Consider the following 15,265-nt stretch of genomic DNA (forward strand, 5'->3'; position numbering starts at 1 on the left):
ATCAAAAATTATGCCAGAGACCGCCCACGAAGAGCCATCAGACAAGACCAGTCCCGCAATGGTGCTATGCAGCTGATCTAAGCCGGTCTATGCGAATGCGTGTGCTCGCTGACCCTAGCTGGTAAGTATGAAGAACACAAGTGAAAGTGATGCGAGCTTATATAGACAATGGGTTCAGAAGATAGACAGGTTTAGTGGGAAGGCAGAAAGATGTATACATCACGTGAATGAGGATGCCTAGCAAAGCGAGAAAAGCTAATGACACAGATTCAATAGCGTACCCGCAGTCGTAGGGGCGTTCAATAGTGTAGGCAGAAGCTGACATGCATGGGCACGTGATCGTAGCAGCCTACTAGGCTTTGTTCCGCACTTCTTTGCCCTCCTTTTCATTGGTTTGGACTTGCTTTGGCTCATTCTTGCTGAGCAAATGTGACACCTAGGCGTTCTAGACCTGCACGTATCCCGCGCTACTGTCCCTCCGCCAGTCTCGAGGCTTCCATCCTACTCGTACTTTGTGGATCCAGATATGGCCGCTCACCCAAACTGACCACTCTATACCCCTTCCTCGGGCCTTGGCCATCGGTATCGTACGTCGCTGTATGGAGTACGCTTCTGTTATCCCAGATGGCGACGTCATTTGGGTTCTGCCATCTATGTCTAATCTGCAGATCGTGGTTCTCGGTGATTAGCTGGAGGAACCAGGCTTTAGTTCGCTCTGATTCCTCTGAGCTCAGCTCATTGATACGCTGGACGTGGTGGCCAACGCTGTAGAGTGACTTCCATCCCGTGACGGGGTTCGTGCGGATGCATGGGTGGACAGCGGTCAAAGAGTCACCAGTGTTCTCCGGTGCACCTCGCGCAGCGGTGTAAACGGGAAAGTTGTTTTCTTTCGCCGCGCGATTGAAGTCTGGTTGGGCGTATGTTGCGGTGAGAGATTCGAAGAACTTCTGATACGGCTTTGAGAGGCGGTCGTAAAGGTCGTACCCTGATGCCCATAGAGTATCTAGAGTATTCTTAGCCTAGTCAACGGGGGTATGACTACTTCTCGCACTCACCTCCACCTGACTTTGGTAGCTGCGTCATTCTCAGGATTGCGTAGTCGCTTGGTACTGGCTCAAAAGTGATATCGCTGTGCCAGCCATGCTTGCCAGTCTGTGATCGCTCTTTGAAGAGTTGCTTCGCCAAATCCGAGCTAATGACACTGATCTCGTTGTCGTTGCCTCCAAGACGGTTTCCCGCGTTTCTCACAGGATGGATATGCAGCTTGGATGTTTCTGGTTTACCAGAGAGCTCGCCGAGGCGCTGGGCCAGCTCTTTTTGAAGTTCATCATTCAAATCATCCTGCTTGCGGAAGTAGACAACACCGCGCTGAGAAACTTTCCCGAATGTTAGTGTTCAGTCATTAGGAAAATATTGAGTGTTGCTTACTTGTGATTGCCAGGTCGCGTATCAGATCGTCGGAGTTTGGCGCGCGCAACCACTCTTTCAGACTCACATCCACAAATTCGCGGCCGATGACTGGTGTAACGTCGAAAGACTCAAATGCATCCAGAACGCCTTTGATCTTTAGAGGCTCGCGAGGATATCCAGGCTGCGTCTTGATGCCTGTGTCTTCAATGGTATTGGTGGTCAAGGTGTTCGTAGTCATGATGCTGATTTGCACTGCTACAGGGTATTTCGCATTCCGACAGAGCGATGTCACACTTATCTCTTACTCGCGTTCGCCACATCTACTATCCCTGAGCGAATTCGCATCGAAAGACTGATGAACAGTAGCTCGTCGGCTTGTACATTGGCATCGTAGCATCATCGCATGGATACTATGGTGCAATCATTCTCGGCACACTTATGATAGTGGCGGTAGTCGCTTCCTGCAACCACAATCTTCCATGATGCGCGATATCGACGAGGTGTTGCGGGGTTGAGGCTACGACATGTGGGGGTGGAATGGCGTGCTGCTTGGCAGAGTCCCATTCACAGCTGGCAATGACATCGATCCGGAAATAACGCGTCGCGTCCTTTCAGTGCATGCAACGGCGGATGTAGTGTTAGTACGGCAGAGAGATGCTTCGTCGTTCATGCCTTCCTACCTGTAGGGTGGAGTGAGCACACTAGTCCTCGATTAGTTTGGACCGAACGCGACGCGACCGCGACTTCCCAGCCCCTTGCTATTTCGAGCTGCGTCATTCACGATAACATCGCCGGCATGTACAGGAACCTTCAACCGTCTCAATAAAGACATCGCTACCCTTACAAGGTACTCAGATTGCTAAGTGCAAATTTCGCGTAGGCTATTCCGGTAGTGTCTGACGACATCTTCGCCATTCTCGCAACATACCTCGCTACGATGCACCGGCGATCAAAGACGGATCCTCTTCTCAAAACACTGATATCGATCCTTGTATATGACAATCGAAGTACACCAACAGCGTTCATGCCAAGCCCACGGAGCCGAGGGTGGACTTTTCGGAACGAGCCTGCCAGCATGGATGTCGTATCCTTCCGATGAACGGCTGTTGTATCGATGTTCAGAGACGCCGACTGATCTAAGGCGATAGTGGAATATACGCTATCGTGCGACTGACCTTTCGCATGCGGTCGATTTATAGCTGCACTGTCTGTTTCCCTACGCCAAATTAGGATTCACATGTGGCCGCGGAAGACATTTTCTCGACTCAGATCGCAGGGTCACGGCGGCATTAGAGTGTATCATCAACTGACCTATCAGCATATCTCTGTCTGGATATGTATGCACTGTCAATGAAGTTCCTCGCATGCGATCATCGGTATCGAGTTTCCATCGCATAAACGTCATTCCTTATCTATGGCTTTCGTAACCAAGTCTCTCGGCTTTCAGAGCCTTGTCTAGACGGTAAGGTTCTTCATTTTAGCGCATGTTGTCACATGTACCCAGAGTTGCATCATCTGTCGATACAAGTCCTAAGTATGAACATATCCGGTCCCTTATAACACTCCCTCGGTACATTAGACAATCAGTACCGGCCGATTGGTCTAAGCCAGATCAAAGAGAATCACGAGAAGGAATCCGCTTTCATCTATCCTTGCAGATATGGCTGCATCTACACCAGTAGAAAAGCAGGCCCCCATCACCGAAACCGCTGACTCAAGGTCGTCACACGGCTCGAAGTCACCACCGCCACATCATGGCTCACACGAAGACCATCCGTTCAGTGACCCAGCAACGGCTCAGCGCTGGCGTCAAATATACGACGATGCCGAGTACGAAGGACGTCATCGGTTCGACCCGACGTATACATGGGAAGCCGAAGAAGAGAAACGTCTGGTCAAAAAGGTGAGTAGATGCAGGCATGGCACTAATCAGGGCTGACGCTCTCGGTGTAGCTGGACTGGCGTATAGCTCTCTGGGCATGGATCATGTTCATATCGATGGAGCTGAATCGAAGGAACATCAATAGAGCGATCTCAGACAATCTGCTGAAAGACCTAGGTGCGTTTCATCTAGATGAAGGGAAACATATGGTAGATAACTGATTTGGATCAGGCATGAATACAAACGACTATAATTATGGTCAGACTGTGAGCTTGATGCAGTTCGTCGCTCTTGGAACTCTCGTTGACACAAAGCTAGATCTTTCTCGCTTCTTTCCTCTTTGCCGAGCTTCCCAGTGGCTTAATTAGCAAGAAGCTAGGTGCTGATCGGTAGGTCCATCTGGCCTACTCGCCGTCCCGTCAGGCTTCGAGGACTGACCGTATGGCAGGTGGATCCCAACCATTATCTGCATATGGTCTATTGTCAGCGCTTCACAATGCGCCATGAAGAGCAAAGCCCACTACTTCGCCATCAGGTGTATCCTCGGTCTACTCATGGGAGGCTTCATCCCAGACATCGTCCTCTGGTTAACATACTTTTACAAATCCACTGAACTTCCCCACCGACTGGCGTGGTTCTGGACTGCGCTGAGCACTTGTAATATCGTCGGCTCGCTGCTTGCAGCAGGTATATTGCAGATGCGAGGACTTCATGGCTGGGGAGGTTGGCAGTATCTGTGAGCTTCCAATACTATGTTGCTCAGCTTGCATCATTTTTAACGCAGACAGGTTCTTAATCGAAGGCATCATGACTCTAGCCATCGGCATCCTCTCGTTTGGCCTCATGCCCCCAGGCGCCTGCCAAACGCAACACTGGTTCCGCGGCAAAAACGGCTGGTTCACCCCACACGAAGAGTACATTCTCGTCAACCGCGTTCTCCGCGACGACCCCTCAAAAGGCGACATGAACAACCGCCAAGCAGTCGGCCTCCCGCTCCTCTGGAAAGCAGCCTGCGACTGGGAGCAATGGCCCCTCTACATCATCGGCCTCACCGCTTATGTCCCACCTAACCCACCGCAGAACTACCTCTCCTACATTCTGCGCCAACTCGGCTTCTCCGTCTTCGAAGCCAACTTACTCGCCATACCCAGCCAGTTTCTCTACGCTGTTCAGCTTCTCGCCGTGACCTGGCTATCCGAGAAGTTCAAAGAACGCTCCATGATATCCAGTCTATCAAACATCTGGATCTTCCCCTGGCTCGTCGCACTCGTCGTTCTGCCCGCAGACGCAAATCCCTGGGTCAGGTACGCGCTCCTCACAGGTCTACTGTCTTATCCGTATTGCCACGCCATCCTCGTAAGTTGGAACGCGAAGAACTCGAATTCCGTCCGTACACGCGCCGTCTCTGCGGCTTTCTACAACATGTTTGTGCAGTCTGGCAATATCATCGCTACTAATATTTATCGCGATGACGATCAGCCCTTGTATCGCAGGGGAAATAGGATACTGCTTGGTATCTGTGTATACAACGTTTTCTTATTTTATGCTGTGAAGGCATTTTACATTTGGAGGAATCGCGTAAGGGATGGGCAATGGAAAGCTATGACCAAGGAAGAGCAGGAGGATTATGTTTTCAACACAAAGGATGAGGGGATGAAGAGGCTGGACTTCAGGTTTTCCCACTGATGAGAAAGCGCATGGATTGATGTTGATACCAGCGCCCGGTTGCGTTCACTCAGCATCAATGGCTTCCCCGTTATCTTTGCGCCTTGGTCACGATGAATTGCGATTGGTTGATGGCTTATAACGTGTCCGGCGCAAATGGCGCCCGATAGCAAACAAATCTGACGGGTATTACTAATATTCAGTCTACATGGGCCTTCCTGGGTGACCGCGTACAGACCGCCAGTGTGGATCTTCTTGGCTTGGCGCAAACACTTTACTCATGGGTATAATAAATGTCTTCGTGACCGAGTCCGCCTACCCTCCTGCACCCCACACTTCCGATTCTAAATCCAAGATGTCGTTCTCTTCTACACCCAGCACTGGAAGCGCCTTTCAAGATATCTACAACAGTCCTCACTACTCTGGTGTCGGCAGTGGCAGTGGCAGCGGCAGCGGTAACCAGAGCGGTAACAATGGCACGAACTACTACCCGCCTCAGTTCCCTGCTCCAGCCGTGACAACTATCAACACTTTGGTCGCTCCGAGTGTGAGGCAGCGTCTCATCGAACTCCTCCATCCGTTCCGGGGCGACTTCATCAACTTCGTCGCTACTGAAGCCACACTTCATGAAAGGAAGGTCCTCACTCTCGCCGGTAAGTGTATTTCTTGACCTTCTCTCACCTGAATTACTCTTCTCCTTGCCTGAATGCAAACGTCTCTTACTACAAATAACTAACAATTCTATCAGGGAACCTCGCTGCGATCATCCACCACAAGGAGGCTCAATACGGCGAAGAGATCAAGGCGAATCATGTCCACGTCTTGAGTCGCAATCTTCAAGCCCTCAACGGTCAGGCGTGTATCAGTATCATCGTTCAGGCAGGTGGCGTGGCACATAAGGTCGTCAGTGTTGAGGTTGAGAACAGAGACACTGCCATTGATGCGCTCACCACCAAGGTGGATCACATGATTGGAACTTTGTTCTTGGGAGCTTAGGCAGCGGATAGGGCAAGAGTGGTGATAGAGGATATAACAGGAAGCGACGTTGGCTTATACAGACGATGGGCTGGGGGAATAGGTAGACTCAGTGAAAAGGCAGCAGGGAAAATTTACTTGCTTAAGTCACCACTGTACAAAATTTGCTTTTCACGGTTTTATTCGTTCGTGAGGGCCTTACAATCGTACGCTGTACCCGGTGTACAACGTGGGCCTGAAGGATAACATTCCGTACTTGACGCTGTACCTAGGGTATAGCTTTGGTTTGAAGAGTACAATAGAGCTCAAGTATGGTAGAAATGACTTCCTTGTCTCCCCTGAAAGCGACGTTCCAGCTTCTCAACTCCTTTGAGCAGGTGATGCGCCCTTGTCATATCCTTCCGTCTATCTTCGTATGCGGAGTACCCTGTCACCACACCTCTAAGATTACCTTTGGCGATGTGAAGGCGTTTCTCTTGAGCCCTTATGAGGCAGTATCTGAACTCAAAAGCCTCTTTTGCCGACGGCCACAGCTCTGGGTGGAGTTCGCGGTTCTACCGTCGTTCAGCGAGCCACTTATCTGCTTCTGCCCAGACCTGCTTTGTCGCGTCTGGCACAGTGGAATTATTCGCGGACTTGACACCGGCACATATGGCGTCCCATAGTGAGAATGCGGACTTGAGATCGCCAGCGAGGTTAAGTGATTGCGGGAAGTAGCGTTCTGATGCGGTTTGAATAACACGTGACTTGGTTGTCGGGGAGGTCGGATCGGCATCGCCAGTGAGAAGCTCATCGAGGTACGACTTGGCTGCTATGCTAAGCGCACAATTGTTAGGGAGAAGGAATGGAAGTCTAAGGAGCGTCAGTTTATCAGACTTGGGTTACTGTGATTCGGGACGACTAACTTCATCGCGATGACTGATATATCAGCATGTCTAGTGCAGCAGCCAGTACAGAACATCTGTGTGGCGGCCACCTCGATAATATCTCGAAGTGACTGACGGACTTTGTTGATGATGGAGTTGTAACCGAGCAAGTGTTGACTGAGAGGTCCGGTGAAGCCAATCGGTCGGTGGTGCAGAGTACCTAAGCCAGCAACACGAGACACTAGCATATTGTACTCCTTGTCGTTCGCTAGGCGGCTGTCAGCTATGCAGGACTTGGTCAAGGGCTTCCCACTTACTGCTACCACGCATTGGTGCGCCGTTGTACATAGAAAACATATCGATGTCGGAGTTCAGGAGGCCCAGCCGTATCAGTTCGACCGCAATCACTGCAGCCTCTTCGTGCTCTGGCTTGCCCTTTAGGCCAGCGATGACAGAGACAAGGACTTTACCCCATTGTGTCAGGTTATGGCTCTTGGGGTCAATGTACTCCCGTAGGGCGAGGAAGCGCCATATCGAGTTGTACAGTATCTCGGAAGTGGAAGAAAGGGGATTCTTAGGATCTTTCTTAGCGACCGATTTGGTGACGAAGTCGGAGTTTTGCAGTGATAAGATGGCTGCACCGAGAGTTCCGCAGTCCTGTCTGAGTGTTAACAATAATCTGTCAATTCGGTTGCCGCTTTGCTAACCTTATACTGCCCGACAACATCCTTAAATGTAGCTTCCTTCACGTTCCAGGTGTCAACGAGCGAAGGAGCTATGGCTTCTGATGGCTTCTCGACAGGGATGGTTGTGGATGTGCGTTTCCCATTGGGCTCTACAGGAGAGTACCAATGCGTCTGGTGCAGAGATTGGTGCCGATACCAATTATGTAAGGTGCTAGACAAAAGGTTGACAGCGGGTGTTCGAAGTGGGATCAGCTTAGAGCTGACGAGGTCCCTGTATTCTGGAGACAGGCCACCATCCATGGGAGGGACTTCGAATACCTCGCAGGTAGTGCGCCACTGGATGATGTGCGGGCTGATGAGACCTTTCGACATGTAGTGGAGGATCTCGTCTGGAAGCCTTTGACCCAAATACTGACCTGCATCGTTAGGCATCGAGCCAGAGTTCCGAGGCTCGACCTTCCCTTCCTCGGTGTAGACTGGGTGATTTTTGACGGCCAGGCGTGCTTTCTGGTATCGCGTGACGTATTCCTTGCCCGCGGGCGGGACATCATTGTTGTTGACAACCACAGAGTATCCGGACTGACCGTTGTTCATGATGGCCTTGATGGCGCCGTGCGGCTTGATCAGCTCTGCCCTGTTAGGCGCGTCGAGGATCGGGTGGGTCGGGAGGAAGGGCGTGCCGGCGAGTATGCAGGTATCGAGAAAGATGTCGTCTGAGATGTTGGGAGCGCCGACAATCTTCGAGAGGTCGGCTACGCATTTCTCTCGACGGACGAAGTTGAAGTGTCGGGCCTCGAAGTCCCAAGATGTTATGATTTTGGAGCATTCGAAGATGAGGATGTCTGACGAGCCGTAGACGGCGTGGACGTATTCGTGTTTCTCGAGATATGCCAACTGTCGATAATTAGTCACTGCGAACAGAGATTCCAGAGATGCTTGCCTGGGCCCAGGCGCTGTATGGCGCGACTGTCCAACGAATGTTGCGCTCGGTCAGGGTTGACTGTAGGGCGCGGAAGAGGTCCTCGGGCGTGACGTATGCTGTGAAGAGTCAGCACGATACACAGTCTCATCTTGACGGCGGCCATACTTGACTGTCCGAACTTAGCGACAGAGGCTTCCGCCTCGTGACTGTCGTACAGAGTCCACGCATTGATGTTTACCGATGCCTCGGTCTCCTTTTGCCTGAAAGGATCATCGTGTTTTGTAATGTCCAGCCCGCTGAAGACGAAGACGGGTTCGATGTCGAAGCTGCGGAATTGGGCCAGATCGTCCTCAATGTGTTGTGTCAGGGCCAGCGGAAGGCCTCCCAGCGCAGGCACAAGCGGCTCCTTTGCGCGCGGGTGATTGAGGATGCGCTGGTTCAGATATTCGGCGGCTTCGATGCCTACGCGGCAATTGCGCAATTGTTCGAGCTCGCCCGTTTCGCCCAGTGTGGCCGTCCATTGTACGAAGTCGCGGATCATGGTGCCAGTCGCGTGGTGGGGCTGTCTGAAAGTAATGCGAATGAGGGATTGATAATGAACGGAGACGATGGCAGTAAAGTCTCGAGTAGTACTAAGAGATTCGCCTGGCGTGATTACTGTATGTAGCGACGACGTGTGGTAAAGTTGTAGAGGGTTGCGGGGGTGTGGACTGTAAATTGGAAGCTCCGATGCAGCTCCACGCCTTGGCAACTACACGATCCCTGATCAGCCGGGCGCTAGCTCAGGTACAGCGTCTAGCCGTACGAGGGAACGCAATCGCGCCGAGTAGAGGGATGAATGACGGGTAGGCGCAGAATTAAGGTGATCTGCTTCCGTAAAAACACCCCAATTCGAACGTGGCTTCTCTGTTGCTTTCTTAGTGCTTAATCGCGTCTCACGTCTCACCTCTGCCCCTCACCTAGCGTTACTCCAGGCTCTCACGCGTCACATCTCACTCTCTCTCCAAATGGCTAGTTCAGGACACCACTCGGAAGCCATACCGGTTATTGATATCTCAACTCCTTCCGAAGACGTCGCTCGGCAAGTGCTGGTCGCGGCTTCCACACATGGCTTCCTCTACATTAAGAACGATGGTGTGACCATCCCGCCTCAGGACATCGATGACATGTTCAAGTTGGTATGATGTGTCGATTGTCCAAAACTAGACTTGTTGATTGATGAGAACAGTCAAAGGAGTTTTTCGCCGCTCCCAAAGAGCAGAAATCTGAATACGCGATCCACTCTGAGAAAGCAGGGGGTATAAACCGCGGCTGGGTTCAGATGCAAGGCGAATCTCTGGATCCCGAAGGTCAAAAGGTAATTGCCAACAGAACAAGTGATAGAACTATCTGTTGACGGAATGAATAATAGCAAGGTGATCCAAAAGAAGCCTTCAACATCGGACCCCCAAACCCAACCCTCCAACCCCTCCCATCACCTCTACAGGAATCCTCCAGGTTGATTACCCGCTTCCAACATTCCTGCCACACCCTCTGCACCCAAATCCTCTCTCTCCTCAACACCGCCCTCCACATTCCCGACCCCAAATACTTCAGCACGCGACATGACCAATCTCTTGGCCCGTCCGGCACCATCTTCCGCATGCTCTACTACCCATCTACCATCTCCCAAGGAAAAGACTCCAAGCAAGGCGAAACCAGTATCCGCGCAGGTGCACACTCGGACTACGGTAGTCTAACTCTCTTGTTCCGTCTGCCAGGCCAGCCTGGCCTTGAACTGTCTACGCCTTCAGGGTGGAAGGCAGTGCCGGTGAGCCCATCGCCATCGTCATCGCCTCCAATCCTGGTCAACATTGGAGATTTACTGTGTTATTGGACGAATGGCATGCTGAAATCTACAGTCCACCGGGTTACATTTGAGGGCGGGCAGGAACGATACAGTATGGCGTACTTCTGCCACCCGCTAGATGAAGCAAGGTTGGACGCCGTACCCAGTCCCGTGATTGAGCAGTTTGGCAACAAGGGGGAGGAAGAACTAAGGAGTCAAAGGAGGAGATTGGGGTTGAGAGAAGATGGGCTCGGAGAGGAGGTGATAACAGCCAAAGGGCATTTGGAGAGGAGGTTGAAGGTGACATATGGGATATGATGAAATCAGATTCAACTGGAAAAAGGTATTACCATCAAACGCCTGCGCTATGCTCCATTGTTACCTCAAAAAACACCTCGCTATGCTTTGCGCCATCCAATGCAGACAAATCCAAGATAACTTCCTCGCACATGCACCACTTACATTATGACTGAACAAGATGAGGGGCTTCTTCACCCTCGCCTCTTCCTACCCGCCCTTCCCGTAGTATTCCCTCCAACGTCCTTCACGACGCCAATTCCTTCAACTGCCACGCTCTTCTCCTGCATAGTCCCACCCAGCTTCTTGATCATCTGCTCCCTCGCTTTCGCAGCACCAGGAGAATCCCAACCTAGCTCCTGGCTAGGCTGGTATTCCTCCACCAGCACCGTGTTCTCCTCTTCTTCCTCTTCTCTAGCCAGTATGTTCCCGGAGCTATCACCCGCTGACGCGTTCGACCGCGTGGACGTTGCGCGACCAAGCTGCCGCCTCTTCCGCGTCTTGCCAGGTGCCTGATCGACGGACGTTGGCACGGTCTTGCGGTTTGCGCGCATCTGAGCTAAGATTGAAGAGTAATCCTTTTCTTCTTCCGGTCCTTTTGCCTTTATTGTTTCCTTTTCTTTTGGTGCTTCCTGTGGTACCGGCTCGGTATCCGCCGGGATCACGGAGTCGGGTTCAGGAACAGGAACGACCGGATCTGGGATCTGACCAGCCTTGGACTTGCGGGGTGCCGGGGCTATGAGAGACTCGGCCGACGAACTCCTGGGTCGTGAGAATGATTTTGAGGCATGCGGGGACGTTGATGGGCGGCGCGGGGAGTTGGCGCTGGTTTCTTGGAGGGGGTGGGAACCTGCGCCATCCAATCCAGGTATGACAGACTCATCGTCATCGTAATTCAGGCCGTTAGTATCATTGTTGGAAGTATCCGCCTCATCTGTAGTTGATGCAGGCGTTGCATCTGTGGGTGCAGTGAGAGCAAGAGTACCACGCTGCTGTGGGTGCAGAGACGTTTTCACGGCATTGGTAGGCTGTTGCTTTTTCTGACGAAGCTCAAGGCTCTCTTCCGTGGACAACAGTGCAGTGGGCACATCATCTTGTGGTTGAGGCCTCTGTTTAGGCTTCTGTGGCTGAGGCGGCGCTGGCTTGTTCAATTGATACTCGGCATACGACTGTAGCCGACCACTACGCAGACAATCCCAAAGCCATGTGGCATGAACAGCGGGTATCCGTTTGTCCGTGGCGAATTTGAGTTTCGGTGTGTTTATGGTAGGAGGGTTGCAGATCACAACCGAGGTCTTCGCCGATAGCTGTTCATCGTACGAGGCACCTGTCAAAATTGTCAGACGATTTCAATGGAGGCGGAGCTGATCCCGTACCCATAAGCGTGACAACTTTGGTCACATGCAGTAACTCGATGCCGGAAAAGCCCGTAGAGTTGATGGTGAGTCCAGAGAACCCTGGCTACGTCAGCGACCAATAAAACAACCGTGGAGCACGAGCTTACCACTGATACTAAGCTTTTCGAATGGTCGACTTAACACATCGTCCGATGGATCTACTAGACGTTTGCCATACAGGCAGCGCTCGACCCACCAATTAGTGGCCAGGTTCATGTGTTCTCCGGCACGCCCCGGAAGTGCCGCCGAATCGACCTCGACGTCATGTGGTATTACGAAGTAGCCTCGTCTTAGATCGTCGGATGGCGCATTGTTGAGATCGGTCGCATGGATTACGTGCGCGCCGTTGCTCTCGAGGTGTTGGCGCAAAATGCTTGTCTAGCGGGAACGTCAGCCAGGGCTGGAATGTAAGATGGTATGACAAACCTTCTCTGCATCAAATCCATGCGTGCATACGAGTCGTCCTTGAAAGATACCATCATGTTGGGACACATCGTTCGTATGTGGTGGCAATGATGGTTCATGACTGTCTGCATTGTCATCAAGGTGCGCCTCGATAAGCGAATCATTCTCATGGGCGGATGCATGTCTGTGAGGGGACGCTGGGGTATGTGTGCGAGTGCTTGTCCGCGTACTATCTGGCTTCGTAACGATTTCTTCTGTCCATTCATCCTCATCGAGCGGCCGTTCGAAACTGGGCGCTGTGATGCCCGCCCAAAAGGCATCACTTTGGCTGCCAACCTTGGTGCTTGCTGAGCGACGTAGCTTCCTGCGAAAAGGATTGAGGGCCTGGCTCGGCTCTGCATCTCGTGTGCGCTTGCCTATGGCGGGCGACGCGGGCATTTTGCGATCCCAAGCACCTTGGCCGCGCTCTTCGACAGGCATGGTGGGGTTGTAGAGGGCTTCGTCCAGCACCATGCCCCTCTCCAGACTTTGTTCGAGCCACTCCAGCGACACAATCTTCATCCTCCAATTCAGGGCGTGTTCGTACTTCTTGCCCGATGGCGCCGCTGCGATGAGGTGGGTGACGGACTTGGTGAGGTCGCCGTGGTACTCGGCTCCGTTGGCGTCCACTGACTCCTGAATGGTCTTGCGTTGATCGGCTGTAGTAGTCAGTATCGTCGTGTGCGCTTGAAACTCGCGACGTACGGTTGTCGAAGCCGGTAAGGCAGATCTTCAGCCCAGCGAGGGTCGGCATGCGGTACTCCTTTTCCAGCGCAGCCATATCCAGGTCGTCATCGCCAGTCATCCACACCTCCCTCAAGGCCTCGAGCCATTCTGGGGAGAGGACCTTGACGTCCTCGCGAGACTTGGCGACATAGCGGTATTTGGCGCTGTCGGTGCTGCCAACGATGAGGTGGGTTACGTCCGATGTGAGGTCGAGCTTGATGGTCGCGCCCATCTGCGCGCCAATAGCTGCGAGTTTGGCCTATGTGGTCATTAGAGACAGCGAGATATCAGCATGTAGAGTAGACGTACGCGCTGCTCGGGGGCAATAGAGGTGCAACAGAGGATGGCCCCAGCCAGGGGCAATTGGCCTGCTCCTGCATCATGTGAGCATGTGTATGATAATAATGATACCCTATGTATCCTACCATAGCCTCCATCATGCGCATCCATTACTTGCAAAGTCGCGGTGTCGTGTGCTTACGCCGAGCGAAGCGCGTCTGAGCTAAGCCCTGCCCTTCGCCAGACGCGTTGCGGGGAAGCCAGCGTGGTCACGTGGTGCCGCCTCACGCTCGCCATTCCTTCCGCACTGCCCGCCCTGCCGTGTCCGCTCCTCAACCCTCCCCCAGATGCGCCGAATCTCGCACATGCCACGAAAAAAAAAAGCTTTCCACCCCACTGCCGAGGATCCACCGCAGCCAGAATGACGACTGCTTCGTTCCTGGCCTCGAACTTGAGGGCGGCTGAGTTGGCAGCCCGCCTTGTTCTTTGCGCCGATCTGCCCACTCACGTTTGCTGTAACTCCAGATTCAGAACCCCAGGCGCTGATCACTACGCGATTGGGCCGTCAGGTTTCTTTTCGGCGATCGTGGGAGGTGACGCCCTGTTTATGTGGTTGTTCTGATGCACCATGGCACAAGATGCCCGGGCATGATCTATCATCTGTTCGATAGTTCCAAAACAAGGAAGACGAACTCTCCGCCCATGCGCTGGCGGAGCATCGCTTGGTCTGTCGCGAGATTGCGCGTTGCCCATGCCCAGCGTGGCTCTGCCATCTTGGAGTCTAAGCGATGCCATATCCTGTCAGCTATCATGGGCGCGTGCTCGCATACATACTGTAATCAGTGCCTGTCGGGGCTTTGCCCTCCGTGCGTGCGTAGTGGCAGGATGAAGCATGCCTTGTCGTCGTCGATCAAGGCAACGTGCCGGGTATGCCGTAGTCGGTCGCTAGCCGCCAACGGGTCTAGAAGCAGCCTGAGCAGATGCCCATTGAGATCTGACCCCTGCATCGAGTCTTGCAGACTCTTGGTGCTCAGCATGATGTAATGCATCCGAGCCTCCGTCCGCGCAAGCTACTGCTGCGCTGCCATGCCGCTCCTGGTAACGCCTAGCACGCTCATATACCCGCTGCGGGAATATCCTGCCCTGATGCGCTGCTTGCACGCCCTCACGACCATTCCTTACCCCATCCGGGTACCCACTGATATACCTCTGCTAGAGCAGTAGCAGCCCATCTCAAATTCATCATCCTAGCTGCTGCGACCCCGCCGACCAGCAGCGCTGCACACCGTCCACCGTCCGCGTCATCCGTCTGTTCCCTGCAAACTCGACGCTCGCACTCGACGCCGGTACACTTTCGCCGTCCCTGCACTGCCCTAGTCTGACATGCTCGCGTCCTCGTAACATGCCTGCTCGCTGGCTAGCTGCAACTCACTTCAAAACACCCGCGAGTTCCTGTTATTCGCCGTTGTTGTCCTGGCAAGAAACTCCTCTCCGTCGCCAGCGCAAACCCTCGCTCCAGGGTATTCCCGCACGCTTCCGACGCACCGGCGACTTCACCGCTCCACTACCCTACAGTGGCCTGTCGTGCTGATCGCATTTACACATCATTAACTAGGTAGCCTCACCCACGCCTTTGGATACCCTGTCTCTGCTCGTGAGTCCTTGTCTCATCTCCCCCTTCACCGCGTTCGGGCCCTTTGTCCTAGTAGCGCCCAACCTCAACGTCCCTTCCCAAAGCATCCATATGGAACCTGCTTGGGTTACCGTGGTCAAGAAGCCTTTGTACCCCTCTCATGACTCTGCGGTGTTGCACAAGCCAAATTCTTCTCTACTTCCTGAATTACACCTCGTATAAGACACAACACGCCGCATGCCTTGTCACCACACC

General features: G+C 53.0%; 5 protein-coding genes across 5 annotated transcripts; 2 read left to right on the forward strand and 3 right to left on the reverse strand.

Annotated features, from left to right (window-relative positions):
• Positions 1 to 467: 467 nt before the first annotated feature.
• Positions 468 to 1,648, reverse strand: J4E83_003091 (uncharacterized protein; the record flags this gene model as incomplete). Its single annotated transcript, XM_049330031.1, has 3 exons — positions 468 to 1,003; positions 1,056 to 1,376; positions 1,429 to 1,648. 3 exons carry the CDS (start codon positions 1,646 to 1,648, stop codon positions 468 to 470), a joined length of 1,077 nt encoding a protein of 358 aa, XP_049190527.1.
• Positions 1,649 to 3,070: 1,422 nt separating this feature from the next.
• On the forward strand, positions 3,071 to 5,953 carry J4E83_003092 (uncharacterized protein; the record flags this gene model as incomplete). The annotated part of the gene is made up of 8 exons (XM_049330032.1): positions 3,071 to 3,313; positions 3,364 to 3,469; positions 3,524 to 3,558; positions 3,611 to 3,681; positions 3,741 to 4,028; positions 4,081 to 4,965; positions 5,336 to 5,610; positions 5,706 to 5,953. 8 exons carry the CDS (start codon positions 3,071 to 3,073, stop codon positions 5,951 to 5,953), a joined length of 2,151 nt encoding a protein of 716 aa, XP_049190528.1.
• A 533-nt stretch (positions 5,954 to 6,486) lies between these two features.
• Positions 6,487 to 8,947, reverse strand: J4E83_003093 (uncharacterized protein; the record flags this gene model as incomplete). Its single annotated transcript, XM_049330033.1, has 6 exons — positions 6,487 to 6,748; positions 6,838 to 7,066; positions 7,116 to 7,455; positions 7,506 to 8,378; positions 8,425 to 8,522; positions 8,572 to 8,947. The coding sequence occupies 6 exons, from the start codon at positions 8,945 to 8,947 to the stop codon at positions 6,487 to 6,489; spliced, it is 2,178 nt and encodes a 725-aa protein (XP_049190529.1).
• A 466-nt stretch (positions 8,948 to 9,413) lies between these two features.
• J4E83_003094 (uncharacterized protein) lies at positions 9,414 to 10,552 on the forward strand (the record flags this gene model as incomplete). The annotated part of the gene is made up of 3 exons (XM_049330034.1): positions 9,414 to 9,584; positions 9,635 to 9,763; positions 9,818 to 10,552. 3 exons carry the CDS (start codon positions 9,414 to 9,416, stop codon positions 10,550 to 10,552), a joined length of 1,035 nt encoding a protein of 344 aa, XP_049190530.1.
• Positions 10,553 to 10,725: 173 nt separating this feature from the next.
• On the reverse strand, positions 10,726 to 13,535 carry J4E83_003095 (uncharacterized protein; the record flags this gene model as incomplete). The annotated part of the gene is made up of 5 exons (XM_049330035.1): positions 10,726 to 11,858; positions 11,908 to 11,988; positions 12,564 to 13,031; positions 13,078 to 13,357; positions 13,524 to 13,535. 5 exons carry the CDS (start codon positions 13,533 to 13,535, stop codon positions 10,726 to 10,728), a joined length of 1,974 nt encoding a protein of 657 aa, XP_049190531.1.
• Positions 13,536 to 15,265: the final 1,730 nt, after the last annotated feature.

This window comes from Alternaria metachromatica (assembly GCF_023757995.1).
Source record: "Alternaria metachromatica strain BMP 0045 chromosome Unknown scaffold_5, whole genome shotgun sequence".
Lineage (NCBI taxonomy): Eukaryota > Fungi > Ascomycota > Dothideomycetes > Pleosporales > Pleosporaceae > Alternaria > Alternaria metachromatica.